The sequence below is a fragment of the Pseudophryne corroboree genome, chromosome 5, assembly GCF_028390025.1.
Source record: "Pseudophryne corroboree isolate aPseCor3 chromosome 5, aPseCor3.hap2, whole genome shotgun sequence".
In the NCBI taxonomy this organism is placed as follows: domain Eukaryota; kingdom Metazoa; phylum Chordata; class Amphibia; order Anura; family Myobatrachidae; genus Pseudophryne; species Pseudophryne corroboree.
In genome coordinates this window covers 119,233,355-119,254,446 of record NC_086448.1, presented here as the reverse complement: position 1 = coordinate 119,254,446, position 21,092 = coordinate 119,233,355, and the positions used below count along the sequence as shown (strand labels likewise).

Genomic DNA, 21,092 nt, shown 5'->3' with positions numbered 1-21,092 from the left:
CACACCACCTAATCCTAAAGCTTTATTTTTGTGCCCTGTCTCCTGCGGAGCCGCTATTCCCCATGGTCCTGACTGAGTCCCCAGCATCCACTACGGACTACGAGAAATAGAATTATCGGTAAGTAAATTCTTATTTTTCCCATCACACAAGAATCAATGCAGTGACTTCAGGAATGGCCTTGTGTGGTAGGAGAAGAGTAACTAGTGCAGAGAATCCCAGCTTCCCTGGGCTCAGCCTTTCTGGTGTAACTCCATCCTAAGGGTCCTCACATGCTGTGACGTGGTGCAGACTCAGCTGCGCAGAACTTATATGTTCAGATGTATTCATTGTCAGATTTACTGTGGCCTAGAGGCTCCTTGAACATTTTTTTTCTTGCAGGGGCTGAAGAAAAACTGGGACGAGCTACACCATGAATATCAACGCTTGTCGGTTGTGATTGATACGCCTCCAAAGAAGGCACACAAAGAGAGACTGGAGGCAGAGATGAGACAACTGGAGAGGGATATTGATGTTTTTGAAAGACACAAGATCGTCTATATTGCAAATAACTAGGCAGCACTTTGATTCACTGTGTGCTTACACCAGAAGGAGAGGACCAGTTTCCATAGCAGAAAATAGTAAATTATAGATCACTTGTAAAGATATCGGGTGTATTTTCATTCTTTGATTGTTTTCTTTATGCACTTTGAAAAGCAGATATTTTAAACTAAAAGGGCATTTATATCCGTCAGTAATACAAACAGCCTTTAAGTTCTTGCACATTATTTCTCTAACGTCCTAAGTGGATGCTGGGAACTCCGTAAGGACCATGGGGAATAGCGGCTCCGCAGGAGACTGGGCACAACTAAAGAAAGCTTTAGGACTACCTGGTGTGCACTGGCTCCTCCCTCTATGACCCGCCTCCAGACCTCAGTTAGAATTTTGTCCCCGGCCGAGCTGGATGCACACTAGGGGCTCTCCTGAGCTCTTAGAAAGAAAGTAATATTTAGGTTTTTTATTTTCAGTGAGATCTGCTGGCAACAGACTCACTGCTACGAGGGACCTAGGGGAGAGAAGCGAACCTACCTGCTTGCAGCTAGCTTGGGCTTCTAGGCTACTGGACACCATTAGCTCCAGAGGGATCGAACACAGGCCCAGCCTCGGTCGTCCGGTCCCGGAGCCGCGCCGCCGTCCCCCTAGCAGAGCCAGAAGCAAGAAGACGTTCCTGGAAATCGGCGGCAGAAGACTTCGGTCTTCATTAAGGTAGCGCACAGCACTGCAGCTGTGCGCCATTGTTCTCCAGGCACACCACATACTCCGGTCACTGATGGGTGCAGGGCGCTGGGGGGGGGCGCCCTGGGCTGCAATATAAGTACCTTACTTGGCAAATTAACACATAATATAGCCTTTAAGACTATATATGTGTAAAATCCCCTGCCATAACTGTATAAAAAAAGCGGGAGAAGCCCGCCGGAAAAGGGGCGGGGCTATCTCCCTCAGCACACTGGCGCCATTTTCCCTCACAGCTCCGCTGGAAGGATCGCTCCCCAGGCTCTCCCCTGCAGTTCCAGACTACATAGGGTAAAAAAGAGAGGGGGGGCACTAAATTTAGGCGCAATCTGTGATATATAAGCAGCTATAAGGGGTAAAATTACTGTGTAGTGTGTATCCCTGTTTTATATAGCGCTCTGGTGTGTGCTGGCATACTCTCTCTCTGTCTCTCCAAAGGGCTTTGTGGGGTCCTGTCCTCAGTCAGAGCATTCCCTGTGTGTGTACGGTGTGTCGGTACGGCTGTGTCGACATGTTTGATGAGGAGGCTTATGTGGAGGCGGAGCAGGTGCCGATAAATGTGATGTCACCCCCTGCGGGGTCGACACCTGAGTGGATGGATATGTGGAAGGAATTACGCGACAGTGTCAACTCCTTACATAAAAGGTTTGACGACATATCAGATGTGGGACAGCCGGCTTCTCAGCCCGTGCCTGCCCAGACGTCTCAAAAGCCATCAGGGGCTCTAAAACGCCCGCTACCTCAGATGGCAGACACAGATGTCGACACAGATACTGACTCCAGTGTCGACGATGATGAGACTAGTGTACATTCCCATAGAGCCACACGTTACATGATTACGGCAATGAAAAATGTGTTGCACATTTCTGATATTACCCCAGGTACCACAAAAAAGGGTATTATGTTTGGGGAGAAAAAACTACCAGTGGTTTTTCCCCCTTCTGATGAATTAAATGAAGTGTGTGAAGAAGCGTGGGCTTCCCCCGATAAGAAACTAGTAATTTCTAAAAAGTTACTAATGGCGTATCCTTTCCCGCCAGAGGATAGGTCACGTTGGAAGACATCCCCTAGGGTAGATAAAGCGCTCACACGCCTGTCAAAGAAGGTGGCACTACCATCTCCGGACACGGCCGCCCTAAAGGAGCCTGCTGATAGGAAGCAGGAGGCTATCCTGAAGTCTGTTTATACACACTCAGGTATTATACTGAGACCAGCTATTGCGTCAGCATGGATGTGCAGTGCTGCAGCTGCGTGGTCAGATTCCCTGTCAGAAAATATTGATACCTTAGACAGGGACACTATATTGCTAACCGTAGAGCATATTAAAGACGCAGTCTTATACATGAGAGATGCACAAAGGGATATTTGCCGGCTGGCATCTAAAATTAGTGCAATGTCCATTTCTGCCAGGAGGGGTTTATGGACTCGGCAGTGGACAGGGGATGCAGATTCTAAAAGGCACATGGAAGTTTTGCCTTACAAGGGTGAGGAGTTGTTTGGGGATGGTCTCTCGAACCTCGTTTCCACAGCGACAGCTGGGAAGTCAGCATTTTTACCCCATGTTCCCTCACAGCCAAAGAAAGCACCGTATTATCAGGTACAGTCCTTTCGGCCCCAGAAAGGCAAGCGGGTTAAAGGCGCGTCCTTTCTGCCCAGAGGCAGAGGTAGAGGAAAAAAGCTGCAGCATACGGCCAGTTCCCAGGAACAAAAGCCCTCCCCCACTTCCTCTAAGTCCACCGCATGACGCTGGGGCTCCACAGGCGGAGCCAGGTACGGTGGGGGCCCGTCTCAAGAACTTCAGCGACCAGTGGGCTCGCTCACGGGTGGATCCCTGGATTCTACAAGTAGTATCTCAGGGGTACAAGCTGGAATTCGAGACGTCTCCCCCTCGCCGTTTCCTCAAATCTGCCTTGCCAACAGCTCCCCCGGACAGGGAGGCAGTGCTGGAGGCAATTCACAAGCTGTATTCGCAGCAGGTGATAGTCAAGGAAGGGGTTACTATTCCACAATGTTTGTGGTACCGAAACCGGACGGTTCGGTGAGACCCATTTTAAATTTGAAATCCTTGAACACCTATATAAAAAGGTTCAAGTTCAAGATGGAATCGCTCAGGGCGGTTATTTCAAGCCTGGAGGAAGGGGATTACATGGTTTCACTGGATATCAAGGATGCTTACCTACATGTCCCCATTTACCTTCCTCACCAAGAGTACCTCAGATTTGTGGTACAGGACTGTCATTACCAATTCCAGACGTTGCCGTTTGATCTGTCCACGGCACAGAGGGTATTTACCAAGGTAATGGCCGAAATGATGATACTCCTTCGAAAAAAGGGAGTTTTAATTCGAGGTCCAGGGAGCAGTTGTTGGTCGGGGTAGCACTATCTCGGGAGGTGCTACAACAGCACAGTTGGATTCTGAATATTCCAAAGTCATAGCTGGTTCCTACGACACGTCTACTGTTTCTGGGGATGGTTCTGGACACAGACCAGAAAAGGATGTTTCTCCCGGAGGAGAAAGCCAAGGAGTTGTCGTCTCTAGTCAGAGATCTCCTGAAACCAAAACAGGTCTCGGTGCATCACTGCACGCGAGTCCTGGGAAAAATGGTAGCTTCCTACGAAGCAATTCCATTCGGCAGGTTCCATGCAAGAATCTTTCAGTGGGATCTGTTGGACAAGTGGTCCGGATCCCATCTTCAGATGCATCGGCTGATAACCCTGTCTCCAAGGACCAGGGTGTCTCTGCTGTGGTGGCTGCAGAGTGCTCATCTTCTGGAGGGTCGCAGATTCGGCATACAGGACTGGGTCCTGGTGACCACGGATGCCAGCCTTCGAGGCTGGGGGGCAGTCACACAGGGAAGAAACTTCCAAGGGCTATGGTCAAGCCAGGAGATTTCCCTACACATAAATATTCTGGAACTAAGGGCCATCTACAATGCCCTAAGTCAGGCAAGACCCCTGCTTCAAAACCAGCCGGTACTGATCCAGTCAGACAACATCATGGCGGTCGCCCATGTAAACCGACAGGGCGGCACGAGAAGCAGGACGGCGATGGCAGAAGCCACAAGGATTCTCCGATGGGCGGAAAATCACGTGTTAGCACTGTCAGCAGTATTCATTCCGGGAGTGGACAACTGGGAAGCAGACTTCCTCAGCAGGCACGACCTCCACCCGGGAGAGTGGGGACTTCATCCAGAAGTCTTTCAGCTGATTGTAAATCGCTGGGAACGGCCACAGGTGGACATGATGGCGTCCCGCCTCAACAAAAAGCTAGAAAGATATTGCGCCAGGTCGAGAGACCCTCAGGCAATAGCTGTGGACGCTCTAGTGACACCGTGGGTGTACCAGTCGGTTTATGTGTTCCCTCCTCTTCCTCTCATACCCAAGGTACTGAGGATAATAAGACGAAGAGGAGTAAGAACTATACTCATTGTTCCGGATTGGCCAAGAAGAGCTTGGTACCCAGAACTTCAAGAAATGATCTCAGAGGACCCATGGCCTCTGCCGCTCAGACAGGACCTGCTGCAGCAGGGGCCCTGTCTGTTCCAAGACTTACCGCGGCTGCGTTTGACGGCATGGCGGTTGAACGCCGGATCCTGAAGGAAAAGGGCATTCCGGAGGAAGTCATCCCTACGCTGATTCAAGCTAGGAAAGAAGTGACCGCAAACCATTATCACCGCATATGGCGAAAATATGTTGCGTGGTGTGAGGCCAGGAAGGCCCCAACGGAGGAATTTCAGCTGGGCCGTTTTCTGCACTTCCTACAGTCAGGGGTGACTATGGGCCTAAAATTGGGTTCCATTAAGGTCCAGATTTCGTCTCTATCGATTTTCTTCCAGAAAGAACTGGCTTCACTACCTGAAGTTCAGACATTTGTTAAGGGAGTGCTGCATATTCAGCCCCCTTTTGTGCCCCCAGTGGCACCTTGGGATCTCAACGTGGTGTTGAATTTCCTAAAGTCACATTGGTTTGAACCACTTAAAACCGTGGATTTAAAGTATCTCACGTGGAAAGTGGTCATGCTGTTGGCCTTGGCTTCGGCCAGGCGTGTGTCAGAATTGGCGGCTTTATCATGTAAAAGCCCTTATCTGATTTTCCATATGGATAGGGCGGAATTGAGGACTCGTCCCCAATTTCTCCCAAAGGTGGTTTCAGCTTTTCATTTGAACCAGCCTATTGTGGTGCCTGCGGCTACTCGTGACTTGGAGGATTCCAAGTTGCTGGACGTAGTCCGGGCCCTAAAAATCTATGTTTCCAGGACAGCTGGAGTCAGAAAGACTGACTCGCTATTTATCCTGCATGCACCCAACAAGTTGGGTGCGCCTGCTTCAAAGCAGACTATTGCTCGCTGGATCTGTAGCACGATTCAACATGCACATTCTGCGGCTGGACTGCCGCATCCTAAATCGGTAAAAGCCCATTCCACGAGGAAGGTGGGCTCTTCTTGGGCGGCTGCCCGAGGGGTCTCGGCTTTACAACTTTGCAGAGCAGCTACTTGGTCGGGGTCAAACACATTTGCTAAATTCTACAAGTTTGATACCCTGGCTGAGGAGGACCTTGAGTTCGCTCATTCGGTGCTGCAGAGTCATCCGCACTCTCCCGCCCGTTTGGGAGCTTTGGTATAATCCCCATGGTCCTTACGGAGTTCCCAGCATCCACTTAGGACGTTAGAGAAAATAAGATTTTACTCACCGGTAAATCTATTTCTCGTAGTCCGTAGTGGTTGCTGGGCGCCCGTCCCAAGTGCGGATTGTCTGCAATACTTGTATATAGTTATTGGTTAACTAAAGGGTTATTGTTGAGCCATCTGTTGAGAGGCTCAGTTATATTTCATACTGTTAACTGGGTATAGTATCACGAGTTATACGGTGTGGCTGGTAAGAGTCTTACCCGGGATTCCAAATCCTTTCCTTATTGTGTCAGCTCTTCCGGGCACAGTATCCTAACTGAGGTCTGGAGGAGGGTCATAGAGGGAGGAGCCAGTGCACACCAGGTAGTCCTAAAGCTTTCTTTAGTTGTGCCCAGTCTCCTGCAGAGCCGCTATTTCCCATGGTCCTTACGGAGTTCCCAGCATCCACTACGGACTACGAGAAATAGATTTACCGGTGAGTAAAATCTTATTTTATATTCAGATCTTTATATACTTCTGTCAGCACCACGATATATTGTTCATATCAATCAGTGTAGGGACACCGAGGATGAACGATGTGCGTCCCTGCAGTCATCGACATAGATGTTTGCAATGTCAAATCGCTCATGCAAATCATTCAGTGTGTACGCAAAAAATCGTTACTGAAAAATCGTTCATTGTTCATATCGTTTATCGTTGAAATCGGCCAGTGTGTAGGGCGCTTAACACTGGGGATAATGAAACAAGTTCAGCAGGCATTCTGGTAGATTAACCCCTGCACTGCAGAAACGTTCAGCACACCCGTGCACAGCGTACTTTGAGCTGATCCCAATCAAACTTCTCTTCGGAAGACTTTACATTTTAGAAATAACATTGGATTTATTATCCTTGAACATCTACACAAAATAGCGCAGACAGTTTTGCTTTATAAATGAAAATGCCAGAAAGTGACCTGCAATAAAATACATTGATGTGTTTCATTTTTCTAAACTCAAAACAACACTTTGAACCTGATGCTTGGTTATACACACTTGTGTCCAAGTCCTCAGGTGCTGGGTGGCATTGTGAACACTGGGTGGTAATTGGTGGAGTCAGGTAACACCCCCCACCACCACCACCAATCACCAGCGCATTGTGGGGGTTGCATCCGCAATAACCCCGTCAGCTGTGCCACTGCACACGCGCATGTACTATCCTGCACATGCGTGGCTGCCAAATGCGATCGGTATGCCATGAGTACGAAAGCCTCTGCATGATTGACAGGCAGAGACATTCGTGTGGATTGCGGAGACGTAGCGTGGAGGGGGCGGCTCGGGGAAATGGGGGAGGGTCACTCCGCTTTTAGGGCGGCTGTGTGACGTCACATGCACCCGCTCCAATATAAAAAATGGCTGCAGCCCTCCTGCATACGCAGCCTAGCTGTGGCTGCAGAGGTCTTCCACAGTTGCTGGGCAGGCCATTCTGCATGTTGGGCGGCCTTGCCCTACGATGGGTGGTCCCCAGCATGCGAAAGAACGGATTGCAGATTCTGCTTTTTAGCACAATTTGCAATCCGCACTGAATAACCCCCTGTGTACACATGTAAGGATGTCCCTGCATGTGAATATTGTTATATGCATGCCATCCTTAATTTCTTATTGCCACAATATGCAGCAATAAGAAATTATAATTTTCTCTAACGTCCTAGTGGATGCTGGGGACTCCGTAAGGACCATGGGGAATAGACGGGCTCCGCAGGAGACTGGGCACTCTAAGAAAGATTTAGTACTACTGGTGTGCACTGGCTCCTCCCTCTATGCCCCTCCTCCAGACCTCAGTTAGAATCTGTGCCCGGACAGAGCTGGGTGCATTTTAGTGAGCTCTCCTGAGCTTGCTAATAAGAAAGTATTTTAGTTAGGTTTTTTTATTTTTAGAGAGTTTCTGCTGGCAACAGACTCTCTGCTACGTGGGACTGAGGGGAGAGAAGCAAACCTACTAACTGCGGCTAGGTTGCGCTTCTTAGGCTACTGGACACCATTAGCTCCAGAGGGATCGAACACAGAAACCTAACCTTGGTCGTCCGTTCCCGGAGCCGCGCCGCCATCCCCCTTGCAGAGCCAGAAGACAGAAGCCGGCGGGTTGAAGCAAGAAGACGTCAAAATCGGCGGCAGAAGACTCCTGTCTTCATATGAGGTAGCGCACAGCACTGCAGCTGTGCGCCATTGCGCCCACACTACCCACACACTCCGGTCACTGTAGGGCGCAGGGGGGGGGGCGCCCTGGGCAGCAATTAAGTACCTCCTGGCAAAAGCAGCATATATACAGTTGGACACTGTTATATGCATGAGCCCCCACCATTAATTTCACACAAAATCGCGGGACAGAAGCCCGCCGCTGAGAGGGTGGGGCCTTCTTCCTCAGCACTCACCAGCGCCATTTTCTCTCCACAGCTCCGCTGAGAGGAAGCTCCCCAGGCTCTCCCCTGCAGACTCACGGTAGAAAGGGTAAAAAGAGAGGGGGGGGGGGGCACATAAATTTAGCGCATTAATCATATATACAGCAGCTACTGGGTAAACACTAAGTTACTGTGTGATTCCTGGGTCATATAGCGCTGAGGTGTGTGCTGGCATACTCTCTCTCTGTCTCTCCAAAAGGCCTTGTGGGGGTCCTGTCCTCATATAGAGCATCCCCTGTGTGTGTGGTGTGTCGGTACGCGTGTGTCGACATGTTTGACGAAGAGGGCTATGTGGAGGCAGAGCAAGTGCAGATGAATGACGTGTCTCCGCCGACGGCGCCGACACCTGATTGGATGGATATGTGGAAGGTGTTAAATGATAATGTAAACTCCTTGCATAAAAGGTTGGATAAAGCTGATGCCTTGGGACAGTCGGGGTCTCAGCCCATGCCTGATCCTGCAGCGCAGAGGCCGTCAGGGTCTCAGAAGCGCCCACTATCCCAAATTGTTGACATAGGTATCGACACGGATTCTGACTCCAGTGTCGATGAGGATGATGCAAAATTGCAGCCTAAAATGGCTAAAGCCATCCGCTACATGATTATAGCAATGAAGGATGTTTTGCACATATCAGAGGTAAACCCTGTCCCTGACAAGAGGGTTTATATGTATGGGGAGAAAAAGCAAGAGGTGACTTTTCCCCCTTCACATGAGTTAAATGAATTATGTGAAAAAGCGTGGGATTCCCCCGATAGGAAAGTGCTGATTTCCAAAAGGTTACTTATGGCGTACCCTTTCCCGCCAACGGACAGGATGCGCTGGGAATCCTCCCCTAGGGTAGATAAAGCTCTGACACGCTTATCTAAGAAGGTGGCCCTGCCGTCACAGGATACGGCCGTCCTAAAGGATCCTGCAGATAGGAAGCAGGAAAGTATCCTGAAGTCTGTTTATACACATTCAGGTACTCTACTGAGGCCGGCAATTGCGTCGGCCTGGATGTGTAGTGCTGTAGCAGCATGGACAGATAATCTGTCTGAGGAAATGGATACCTTAGACAAGGATACCATTTTACTGACCCTGGGGCATATAAAAGACGCTGTCCTATATATGAGGGATGCCCAGAGGGACATTTGCCTACTGGGCTCTAGAATAAATGCAATGTCAATTTCTGCCAGAAGGGTCCTGTGGACTCGGCAATGGACAGGTGATGCCGACTCCAAAAAGCACATGGAGGTGTTACCTTACAAGGGTGAGGAATTGTTTGGGGACGTCTCATTTTTTGCCATATATTCCCTCACAGCCTAAGAAAGCACCGTATTACCAAATGCAGTCCTTTCGATCACAAAGAAACAAGAAGGTCAGAGGTGCGTCCTTTCTTGCCAGAGGCAGGGGTAGAGGAAAGAAGCTGCACCATACAGCTAGTTCCCAGGAACAGAAGTCCTCCCCGGCTTCCACTAAATCCACCGCATGACGCTGGGGCTCCACAGGAGCCAGGAGCGTTGGGGGCGCGTCTCCGAAATTTCAGCCACCAGTGGGTTCGCTGACAGGTGGATCCCTGGGCTATACAGATTGTGTCTCAGGGATACAAGCTGGAATTCGAAGTGATGCCCCCTCACCGTTACCTCAAATCGGCCCTGCCAGCTTCTCCCATGGAACGGGAAGTAGTGTTAGCGGCAATTCACAAGTTATATCTCCAGCAGGTGGTGGTAAAGGTTCCCCTCCTTCAACAAGGAAGAGGATACTATTCCACAATGTTTGTGGTACCGAAACCGGACGGTTCGGTCAGACCCATATTGAATTTAAAGTCCCTGAACATTTATCTGAAAAGATTCAAGTTCAACATGGAATCGTTCAGAGCGGTCATTGCAAGCCTGGAAGAGGGGGATTTTATGGTGTCTCTGGACATCAAGGATGCTTACTTGCATGTCCCCATTTATCCACCTCATCAGGAGTATCTCAGATTTGTGGTACAGGACTGTCATTACCAATTCCAGACGTTGCTGTTTGGGCTCTCCACGGCACCGAGAATATTTACCAAGGTAATGGCAGAAATGATGGTGCTCCTTCGAAAGCAAGGAGTCACAATTATCCCATACTTGGACGATCTCCTCATAAAGACGAGGTCCAGAGAGCAGTTGCTGATCAGCGTAGCACACTCTCAGGAAGTGTTACAACAGCACGGCTGTCCCAAAGTCGCAGCTGATTCCTACAACGCGTCTGCCTTTTCTGGGCATGATTCTGGACACGGACCAGAAGAAGGTGTTTCTCCCGGCGGAGAAGGCTCAAGAGCTCGTGACTCTAGTCAGAGACCTCTTAAAACCGAAACAGGTGTCGGTGCATCGCTGCACGCGAGTCCTGGGAAAGATGGTGGCATCATATGAAGCCATTCCCTTCGGCAGGTTCCATGCGAGGATCTTTCAGTGGGATCTGTTGGACAAGTGGTCCGGATCGCATCTTCAGATGCATCGGCTGATCACCCTGTCCCAGAGGGCCAGGGTGTCTCTTCTGTGGTGGCTACAGAGTGCTCACCTTCTCGAGGGCCGCAGGTTCGGCATACAGGACTGGGTCCTGGTGACCACGGATGCGAGCCTCCGAGGGTGGGGGGCAGTCACTCAGGGAAGAAATTTCCAAGGGTTGTGGTCAAGTCAGGAGGCTTGTCTGCACATAAATATCCTGGAACTAAGGGCCATATACCATGCCCTGAGTCAAGCGGAGCCTCTGCTTCGCAACCAACCGGTGCTGATTCAGTCAGACAACATCACCGCAGTGGCTCATGTAAACCGCCAGGGCGGCACAAGAAGCAGAGTGGCGATGGCGGAAGCCACCAGGATTCTTCATTGGGCGGAGAGTCACGTGCAAGCACTGTCAGCAGTGTTCATTCCGGGAGTGGACAACTGGGAAGCAGACTTCCTCAGCAGGCACGACCTCCACCCGGGAGAGTGGGGACTTCATCATGAAGTCTTCACTCAGATTACAAATCGATGGGAACTGCCACAGGTAGACATGATGGCGTCCCGTCTCAACAAAAAGCTACAAAGGTATTGCACCAGGTCAAGAGACCCTCAGGCGATAGCTGTGGACGCACTGGTAACACCGTGGGTGTTCCAGTCGGTCTATGTGTTTCCTCCTCTTCCTCTCATACCCAAGGTGCTGAGAATCATAAGAAAAAGAGGAGTGAGAACAATACTCACTGTTCCGGATTGGCCAAGAAGGACTTGGTACCCGGGACTGCAAGAAATGCTCACAGAGGACCCATGGCCTCTGCCTCTCAGACAGGACCTGTTGCAACAGGGGCCCTGTCTGTTCCAAGACTTACCGCGGCTGCGTTTGACGGCATGGCGGTTGAACGCAGGATCCTAGCGGAAAAAGGCATTCTGGAGGAAGTTATTCCTACGCTGATAAAGGCTAGGAAGGACGTGACAGCAAGACACTATCACCGTATATGGCGAAAATATGTTGCCTGGTGTGAGGCCAGGAAGGCCCCTACAGAGGAATTCCAGCTGGGCCGGTTCCTGCACTTCCTACAGTCTGGAGTGACTATGGGCCTGAAGTTGGGGTCCATAAAGGTCCAGATTTCGGCCCTATCCATTTTCTTTCAAAAGGAACTGGCTTCTCTTCCTGAAGTTCAGACGTTTGTTAAGGGAGTGCTGCATATTCAGCCCCCTTTTGTGCCACCAGTTGCACCTTGGGATCTCAACGTGGTGTTGGGTATCCTGAAATCCCACTGGTTTGAGCCACTTAAGACCGTGGAGCTAAAGTATCTCACGTGGAAGGTGGTCATGCTATTGGCCTTAGCTTCGGCTAGGCGTGTGTCAGAATTGGCGGCTTTGTCATGTAAAAGCCCCTATCTGGTTTTTAATATGGACAGGGCAGAATTACGGACTCGTCCGCAATTTCTGCCGAAGGTGGTGTCATCTTTTCATTTGAACCAACCTATTGTGGTGCCTGCGGCTACTCGTGACTTGGAGGATTCCAAGTTGCTTGATGTAGTCAGGGCTTTGAAGATCTATGTAGCCAGGACGGCTGGAGTGAGGAAGACTGACTCGCTGTTTATCCTGTATGCATCCAACAAGCTGGGTGCTCCTGCTTCAATGCAAACCATTGCTCGCTGGATCTGTAGCACTATTCAGCAGGCTCATTCTGCGGCTGGTTTGCTGCATCCAAAATCAGTGAAAGCCCATTCCACAAGGAAAGTGGGCTCTTCTTGGGCGGCTGCCCGAGGGGTCTCGGCATTACAGCTTTGCCGAGCAGCTACTTGGTCGGGTACAAACACATTTGCTAAGTTCTACAAGTTTGATACCCTGGCTGAGGAGGACCTTGTGTTTGCCCATTCGGTGCTGCAGAGTCATCCGCACTCTCCCGCCCGTTTGGGAGCTTTGGTATAATCCCCATGGTCCTTACGGAGTCCCCAGCATCCACTAGGACGTTAGAGAAAATAAGATTTTACTCACCGGTAAATCTATTTCTCGTAGTCCGTAGTGGATGCTGGGCGCCCGTCCCAAGTGCGGACTTTCTGCTATACGTGTACATAGTTATTGCTTAATAAAGGGTTATGTTATGTGGGCATCCATTGTTGATGCTCTGTTGTGGTTCATACTGTTGACTGGGTAAGTTTATCACAAGTTATACGGTGTGATTGGTGTGGCTGGTATGAGTCTTACCCTGGATTACAAAATCCTTTCCTTATAATTTCAGCTCATCCGGGCACAGTTTCCTTAACTGAGGTCTGGAGGAGGGGCATAGAGGGAGGAGACAGTGCACACCAGTAGTACTAAATCTTTCTTAGAGTGCCCAGTCTCCTGCGGAGCCCGTCTATTCCCCATGGTCCTTACGGAGTCCCCAGCATCCACTACGGACTACGAGAAATAGATTTACCGGTGAGTAAAATCTTATTATTGGGACCAAGTACCTAGAATTGATAAATATTACCCTGTATGAGTAGTTGCTTACCTGTGTAGACCAATACTGAAATGCACAATAGCTTCCAGCAGGTGGCGCAAGAGCTAAACTACTGTATATATTTATCAATAGCGTTACAAAAGAAAAGTCTGCGGTCCCTCATTTATATAGCTAGACATAGTCTAGGTGTGCCATATAATAAAGAGAGCATGTACTTTTATAGAAATAGACAAGCAACTGTAGCAAATGAGGCCATCCCTGAATTCCTGGGTGGCTGACTGGGACAATATTGGCTTTTATAGTATACCCCTTCCACATATTACTGTGTATATTATATTTTAATGCCAGGGAAACTCCATACTGTACAATAAATACTAAGGAGCAGTGGCTTATCTACAATGGGTGCAGGGTGTATAGTGCACACGGGCCAAGAAGCCAAGGGGGCCCTATGACCTCTCGGAGTGGTAATGGGACTTAACCCAATCATTCCCTCTGAGTGGTCTGAGTCTCCCTGACCACATCTTAAAAGTGCGCTGGAACATTTCCCCCGCTGCCGGTGTACAAGACAGCAAAGACTCGCTCACACTGCCTTTTCTATTTTCTGCACTGGGGCCAGCAACATTCTGGTCGCGGGGAGTCCCAAAAAGCTTGAACATAGGTGGTCATTCCGAGTTGATCGCTAGCTGCATTCGTTTGCTGTGCAGCGATGAGGCAAAAAAATGGAACTTCTGCGCATGTATATGCGGCGCAATGCGCACGCGCGAAGTACTATTACAATGAACGATGTAGTTTCACACGGGTCTGGGACTGAGGGTCGACAGCACAAAGGTCGACACACCTTAGGTCGACGCCAATTGGTCGACACACCTTAGGTCGACATGGACAAAAGCTCGACATGGAAAAAGGTCGACATGAGTTTTTTATGTGTGTTTTTTTGTGTCGTTTTCTTCGTAGAGTGACCGGGAACCCCAATTAGTGCACCGCGTCCCCTCGCATGGCTCGCTTCGCTCGCCATGCTTCAGGCATGGTGCCTTCGCTCCGCTACCGCTTCGCTCGGCACACTTTACCGTTCCAATCGTAGTCCACGTGGATCGTTAAGTATGAAAAGGTTCAAAAAAAGAAAAAATCGTGAAAAACTCATGTCGACCTTTTTCCATGTCGACCTTGTTCCTGTCGACCTTTTGTTCATGTCGACCTAAGGTGTGTCGACCAATTGGCGTTGACATAAGGTGTGTCGACCTTTGTGCTGTCGGCCTGGAGTCCGGATACCGTTTCACACAAGGTCTAGCGAAGCTATTCAGTCGCACTGCTGGCCGCAGAGTGATTGATATGAAGTGGGCGTTTCTGGGTGTCAACTGACCGTTTTCAGGGAGTGTTCGAAAAAACGCAGGCGTGCCAGGAAAAACGCAGACGTGGCTGGGCGAACGCAGGGCGTGTTTGTGACGTCAAAACAGGAACTGAACAGTCTGAAGTCATCGCAAGCGCTGAGTAGGTATTGAGCTACTCTAAAACTGCACAAAAATTTTTTACCGCTGCTCTGGGATCCTTTCGTTCGCACTTCTGCTAAGCCAAAATACACTCCCAGTGGGAGGCGGCATAGCGTTTGCACGGCTGCTAAAAACTGCTAGCGAGCGAACAACTCGGAATGACCACCATAGTTCCATAGATTCTTAAAACCTCTATGCTGACAGGGACATTCTCTCTTTCAGAACATAGTACTGCAAACTTGTAGAAACAAGGGCAGTGGTGATTGGAGCTCCTTTATTGATCCTTCCATTCCCCTTCATATACAGTACTTTGCTATTTTTTTATTATTAACAGTTTCTTATATAGTGCAGCAAGTTCTGTTGCGCTTTACAATTGGACACAATGATAAAACAAAACTGGGTAGTAACAAACAGTCCTAGAGGTAGGAGGGCCCTGCTCGCAAGCTTACACTCTATGGGGAAATAGGTATTGATATACAAGGAAAGGCGCATTATCTATTGCATATTTGTCCACCGGATTGCAAAGGTTCTAGGTGGGTTGCATGATATCACATCACAGCAATGATAAACGCTGGTCCGAAAGAAGGGAAAGTGAAGAAAGAGGAAATATGTGGAGGATATGTTTGGACTGTACAGTGGGGATATAATCGGATAGGAAAGCTTATGAAGCTATATACATTGTATATGTGCTCCATATATTGGCAGAGGACTCATCACAAAAGCGGATATTCCAGTTTCTCATACGTCCTAGAGGATGCTGGGGCCGACATCAAGACCATGGGGTATAGACGGGATCCGCAGGAGACATGGGCACTCTAAAGACTTTTCATTGGGTGTGAACTGGCTCCTCCCTCTATGCCCCTCCTCCAGACATCAGTTTTAGAAATGTACCCAGGTCGACTGGATGCACTCTGAGGAGCTCTACTGAGTTTCTCTGAAAAGACTTATGTTAGGTTTTTTATTTTCAGGGAGATCTGCTGGCATCAGACTCCCTGCTTCGTGGGACTGAGGGGGCAGAAGCAGAACCAACTTCCTCAGAGTTTCATGGCTCTGCTTCTGGCTGACAGGACACCATTAGCTCCTGAAGGGAACTGAACGCGAGCCGTGTCTAGATGCTCACTCCCACAGCACGCTGTCACCCCCTCACAGAGCCAGAAGTCAGAAGACAGGTGAGTATGAGAAGATTGAACTTCAATCAAGTAAGTGACGGCTGAGGTACGACGCGGCTGGCGGGAGCGCAGCACGCCATTGCTGCCCACACACACAGGCACTGCAGGGCGCTGGGGGGGCGCCCTAGCAGCAAAATACCTCTATAAACTGGCTAATAGGGGGCATAAGATGCCCAGGCACAGCCCTACCCCCGCCAGTATAAATATTACAAACAGTCTCTGAGGTAAAAAGGGCGGAGCTTCTTCCTCAGGCAGCCAGCACACTGCTCAGCACCATTTTCTCTCTCTCTCCTCAGGCTGCAGAGATATAGCTGGTCCTCCTCCACTTCTGACTACAAGTATTCAGGATGTAAATAAGGGGGGCACAAAGCGATTTGGGTGCTTTACAAATGTGTTTTACTGTGTAAAGAGCGCTGCATGTCAGTGGGCATTCTGTGTTCACAGACATTAAATACAGGCGCTGGGATTGTGAGCTGGCTGCTCCTATACTGTGTCCCTCTGACAGATTTTACTGTGGGTCTGTCCCCAAATAAGTCCCAGTGTGTCTGTGAGTGCTGTACAAGTGTGAGGCATGTCTGAGGCAGGGAGTTCCTCCACGGAGGAAGCCATTTTAGGGACACAGAGTTGTATTGTGGTGGCGCTACCGGCACACCAAGAGCCTGCATGGGTGAAAGAGCTACGTGACAGTATGCATCTGATTAACCGTAGATTGGATAAATCTGAATCTAAAGGGGGGTACTCACGGAGCGATATTCTAAGCAATCTGACTAGATTGCTTAGAATTTAAGCAGGGTCGCTCCGTGTGCACCCCATACAGCGATAGCTATGCGCAGCCCCGCGCATCGCTATCGCTGGTGCTAGATTGGCCTGCCGTGCCGGCCAATCTAGCGGGTCGCTCACTTGACCCGCTGGGTGAAGTGAGCGGCCCCCCGTCTCCCCCCGCACGCTCAGCACAAATCGCGCTGTGCTGAGCGCTGGGAGAGATGTGTGCTGAGCGGTTCGCTCAGCACACATCTCTCGCACATCGGCCCGTCTATATGGGCCTTATGGCTGCATGCTGGAGAAAATCTGTGGAAGATGTGATTTTTCAGGATGCTGTTATTCCTTATGCGGGCGGCCCCTCTGGGTCACATAAGAGACCATTTGCAAATGTTGTAAACACTGAAACCGACACGGATTCTGATTCTTGTGTCGACGATAGTGAATCCATAGAGATCATAAATTGACAAAAAGTATACAATATATGATTGTGGCTATAAGGGACGTGTTGGAGGTTACAGAAAGCACTCCTGTACCTCAGGAGAAAGCTTATTTATAGAGATGTGCACCGGAAATTTTTAGGGTTTTGTGTTTTGGTTTTGGATTCGGTTCCGCGGCCGTGTTTTGGATTCGGACGCGTTTTGCCAAAACCTTCCTGAAATTTTTTTGTCGGATTCGGGTGTGTCTTGGATTAGGGTGTTTTCTCTGACGTCCTAGTGGATGCTGGGACTCCGTCAGGACCATGGGGATTAGTGGCTCCGCAGGAGACAGGGCACAAAAATAAAAGCTTTAGGACTAGGTGGTGTGCACTGGCTCCTCCCCCTATGACCCTCCTCCAAGCCTCAGTTAGGTTTTTGTGCCCGTCCGAGCAGGGTGCAATCTAGGTGGCTCTCCTAAAGAGCTGCTTAGAAAAAGTTATTAGGTTTTCTCTGACGTCCTAGTGGATGCTGGGGACTCCGTCAGGACCATGGGGAATAGCGGCTCCGCAGGAGACAGGGCACAAAAGTAAAATCTTTAGGATCAGGTGGTGTGCACTGGCTCCTCCCCCTATGACCCTCCTCCAAGCCTCAGTTAGATTTTTGTGCCCGGCCGAGAAGGGTGCAATCTAGGTGGCTCTCCTAAAGAGCTGCTTAGAGTAAAAGTTTTGTTAGGTTTTTTATTTTCAGTGAGTCCTGCTGGCAACAGGCTCACTGCATCGAGGGACTTAGGGGAGAGAAGTGAACTCACCTGCGTGCAGGATGGATTGGCTTCTTAGGCTACTGGACACCATTAGCTCCAGAGGGAGTCGGAACACAGGTCTCACCCTGGGGTTCGTCCCGGAGCCGCGCCGCCGACCCCCTTGCAGATGCCGAAAAGTGAAGAGGTCCAGAAACCGGCGGCTGAAGACTTTTCAGTCTTCATAAGGTAGCGCACAGCACTGCAGCTGTGCGCCATTGTTGTCAGCACACTTCATAGCAGTGGTCACTGAGGGTGCAGGGCGCTGGGGGGGGCGCCCTGGGCAGCAATGATAGTACCTTATTCTGGCTAAAAATACATCACATATAGCCCCTGGGGGCTATATGGATGTATTTAACCCCTGCCAGGTCTCAGAAAAACGGGAGAAGAAGCCCGCCGAAAAGGGGGCGGGGCCTATTCTCCTCAGCACACAGCGCCATTTTCCCTCACAGAAATGTTGGTGGGAAGGCTCCCAGGCTCTCCCCTGCACTGCACTACAGAAACAGGGTTAAAACAGAGAGGGGGGGCACTTATTTGGCGATATGACTATATATATTAAAATGCTATAAGGGAAAAACACTGTCGACGATAGTGAATCCATAGAGATCATAAATTGACAAAAAGTATACAATATATGATTGTGGCTATAAGGGACGTGTTGGAGGTTACAGAAAGCACTCCTGTACCTCAGGAGAAAGCTTATTTATAGAGATGTGCACCGGAAATTTTTAGGGTTTTGTGTTTTGGTTTTGGATTCGGTTCCGCGGCCGTGTTTTGGATTATAGCGTTTTTGGTGTGTGCTGGCAAACTCTCCCTCTGTCTCCCCAAAGGGCTAGTGGGGTCCTGTCCTCTATCAGAGCATTCCCTGTGTGTGTGCTGTGTGTCGGTACGTGTGTGTCGACATGTATGAGGACGATGTTGGTGAGGAGGCGGAGCAATTGCCTGTAATGGTGATGTCACTCTCTAGGGAGTCGACACCGGAATGGATGGCTTATTTAAGGAATTACGTGATAATGTCAACACGCTGCAAGGTCGGTTGACGACATGAGACGGCCGGCAAACCAATTAGTACCTGTCCAGGCGTCTCAAACACCGTCAGGGGCATTAAAACGTCCTTTTACCTCAGTCGGTCGACACAGACACGGACACTGACTCCAGTGTCGACGGTGAAGAAACAAACGTATTTTCCTTTAGGGCCACACGTTACTTGTTAAGGGCAATGAAGGAGGTGTTACATATTTCTGATACTACAAGTACCACAAAAAAGGGTATTATGTGGAGTGTGAAAAAACTACCTGTAGTTTCTCTATCGTCCTAGTGGATGCTGGGGTTCCTGAAAGGACCATGGGGAATAGCGGCTCCGCAGGAGACAGGGCACAAAAAGTAAAGCTTTTCCAGATCAGGTGGTGTGCACTGGCTCCTCCCCCTATGACCCTCCTCCAGACTCCAGTTAGATTTTTGTGCCCGGCCGAGAAGGGTGCAATCTAGGTGGCTCTCCTAAAGAGCTGCTTAGAACAAGTTTAGCTTAGGTTTTTTATTTTACAGTGAGTCCTGCTGGCAACAGGATCACTGCAACGAGGGACTGAGGGGAGAAGAAGTGAACTCACCTGCGTGCAGGATGGATTGGCTTCTTGGCTACTGGACATCAGCTCCAGAGGGACGATCACAGGTACAGCCTGGATGGTCACCGGAGCCGCGCCGCCGGCCCCCTTGCAGATGCTGAAGTCAGAAGAGGTCCAGAATCGGCGGCTGAAGACTCCTGCAGTCTTCTAAAGGTAGCGCACAGCACTGCAGCTGTGCGCCATTTTCCTCTCAGCACACTTCACACGCAGTCACTGAGGGTGCAGGGCGCTGGGGGGGGGCGCCCTGGGAGGCAAATGTAACCTATATAAAGGCTAAAAATACCTCACATATAGCCCCCAGAGGCTATATGGAGATATTTAACCCCTGCCTGGATTCACTAAATAGCGGGAGACGAGCCCGCCGGAAAAGGGGCGGGGCCTATCTCCTCAGCAAACGGCGCCATTTCCTCTCACAGCTCCGCTGGTCAGGACGGCTCCCAGGTCTCTCCCCTGCACTGCACTACAGAAACAGGGTAAAACAGAGAGGGGGGGCAAATTTATGGCGATATTTTGATATATATAAAGCAGCTATAAGGGAGCACTTATTATAAGGCTATCCCTGTTATATATAGCGCTTTTGGTGTGTGCTGGCAAACTCTCCCTCTGTCTCCCCAAAGGGCTAGTGGGTCCTGTCTTCGTTAGGAGCATTCCCTGTGTGTCTGCTGTGTGTCGGTACGTGTGTGTCGACATGTATGAGGACGATATTGGTGTGGAGGCGGAGCAATTGCCAAATATGAGGATGTCACCCCCTAGGGAGTCGACACCAGAATGGATGCCTTTATTTATGGAACTACGGGATAGTGTCAACACGCTAAAGCAGTCGTTTGACGACATGAGACGGCCGGACAATCAATTAGTGCCTGTCCAGGCGACTCAAACACCGTCAGGGGCTGTGAAACGCCCTTTGCCTCAGTCGGTCGACACAGACCCAGACACAGGCACTGACTCCAGTGGTGACGGTGACGAATCAACCGTATTTTCCAGTAGGGCCACACGTTATATGATTTTGGCAATGAAGGAGGCGTTACATTTAGCTGATACTACAGGTACCACTAAACAGGGTATTATGTGGGGTGTGAAAAAACTACCTATAGTTTTTCCTGAATCAGAAGAATTAAATGACGTGTGTAATGAAGCGTGGGTTGCCCCTGATAAAAAGCTGATAATTTCAAAGAAATTATTGGCATTATACCCTTTCCCGCCAGAGGTTAGGGAGCGCTGGGAAACACCTCCTAGGGTGGACAAGGCGCTAACACGCTTATTTAAACAAGTGGCGTTACCCTCTCCTGAGACGGCCGCACTTAAAGATCCATCAGATAGGAGGATGGAAAATATCCAAAAAAGTATATACACACATGCAGGTGTTATACTACGACCAGCTATAGCGACTGCCTGGATGTGCAGTGCTGGGGTAGTTTGGTCAGAGTCCCTGATTGAAAATATTGATACCCTGGACAGGGACAATATTTTACTGTCGTTAGAACAAATAAAGGATGCATTTCTTTATATGCGTGATGCACAGAGGGATATCTGCACACTGGCATCACGGGTAAGTGCTATGTCCATTTCGGCCAGAAGAGCTTTATGGACGCGACAGTGGACAGGCGATG

At 49.7% G+C, this 21,092-nt stretch overlaps 1 protein-coding gene across 1 annotated transcript in view; it reads left to right on the top strand.

Annotated features, from left to right (window-relative positions):
* The window catches only part of ENKUR (enkurin, TRPC channel interacting protein), a 44,008-nt gene extending 43,363 nt beyond the window's left edge, over nucleotides 1–645 (top strand). The window contains exon 5 of the mRNA XM_063921631.1: nucleotides 380–645. Coding sequence (XP_063777701.1) covers nucleotides 380–553 — 174 coding nt within the window. The 3' untranslated portion in view covers nucleotides 554–645. The remainder of the gene's footprint in view (nucleotides 1–379) is intronic.
* The last annotated feature ends 20,447 nt before the right edge of the window (nucleotides 646–21,092 follow it).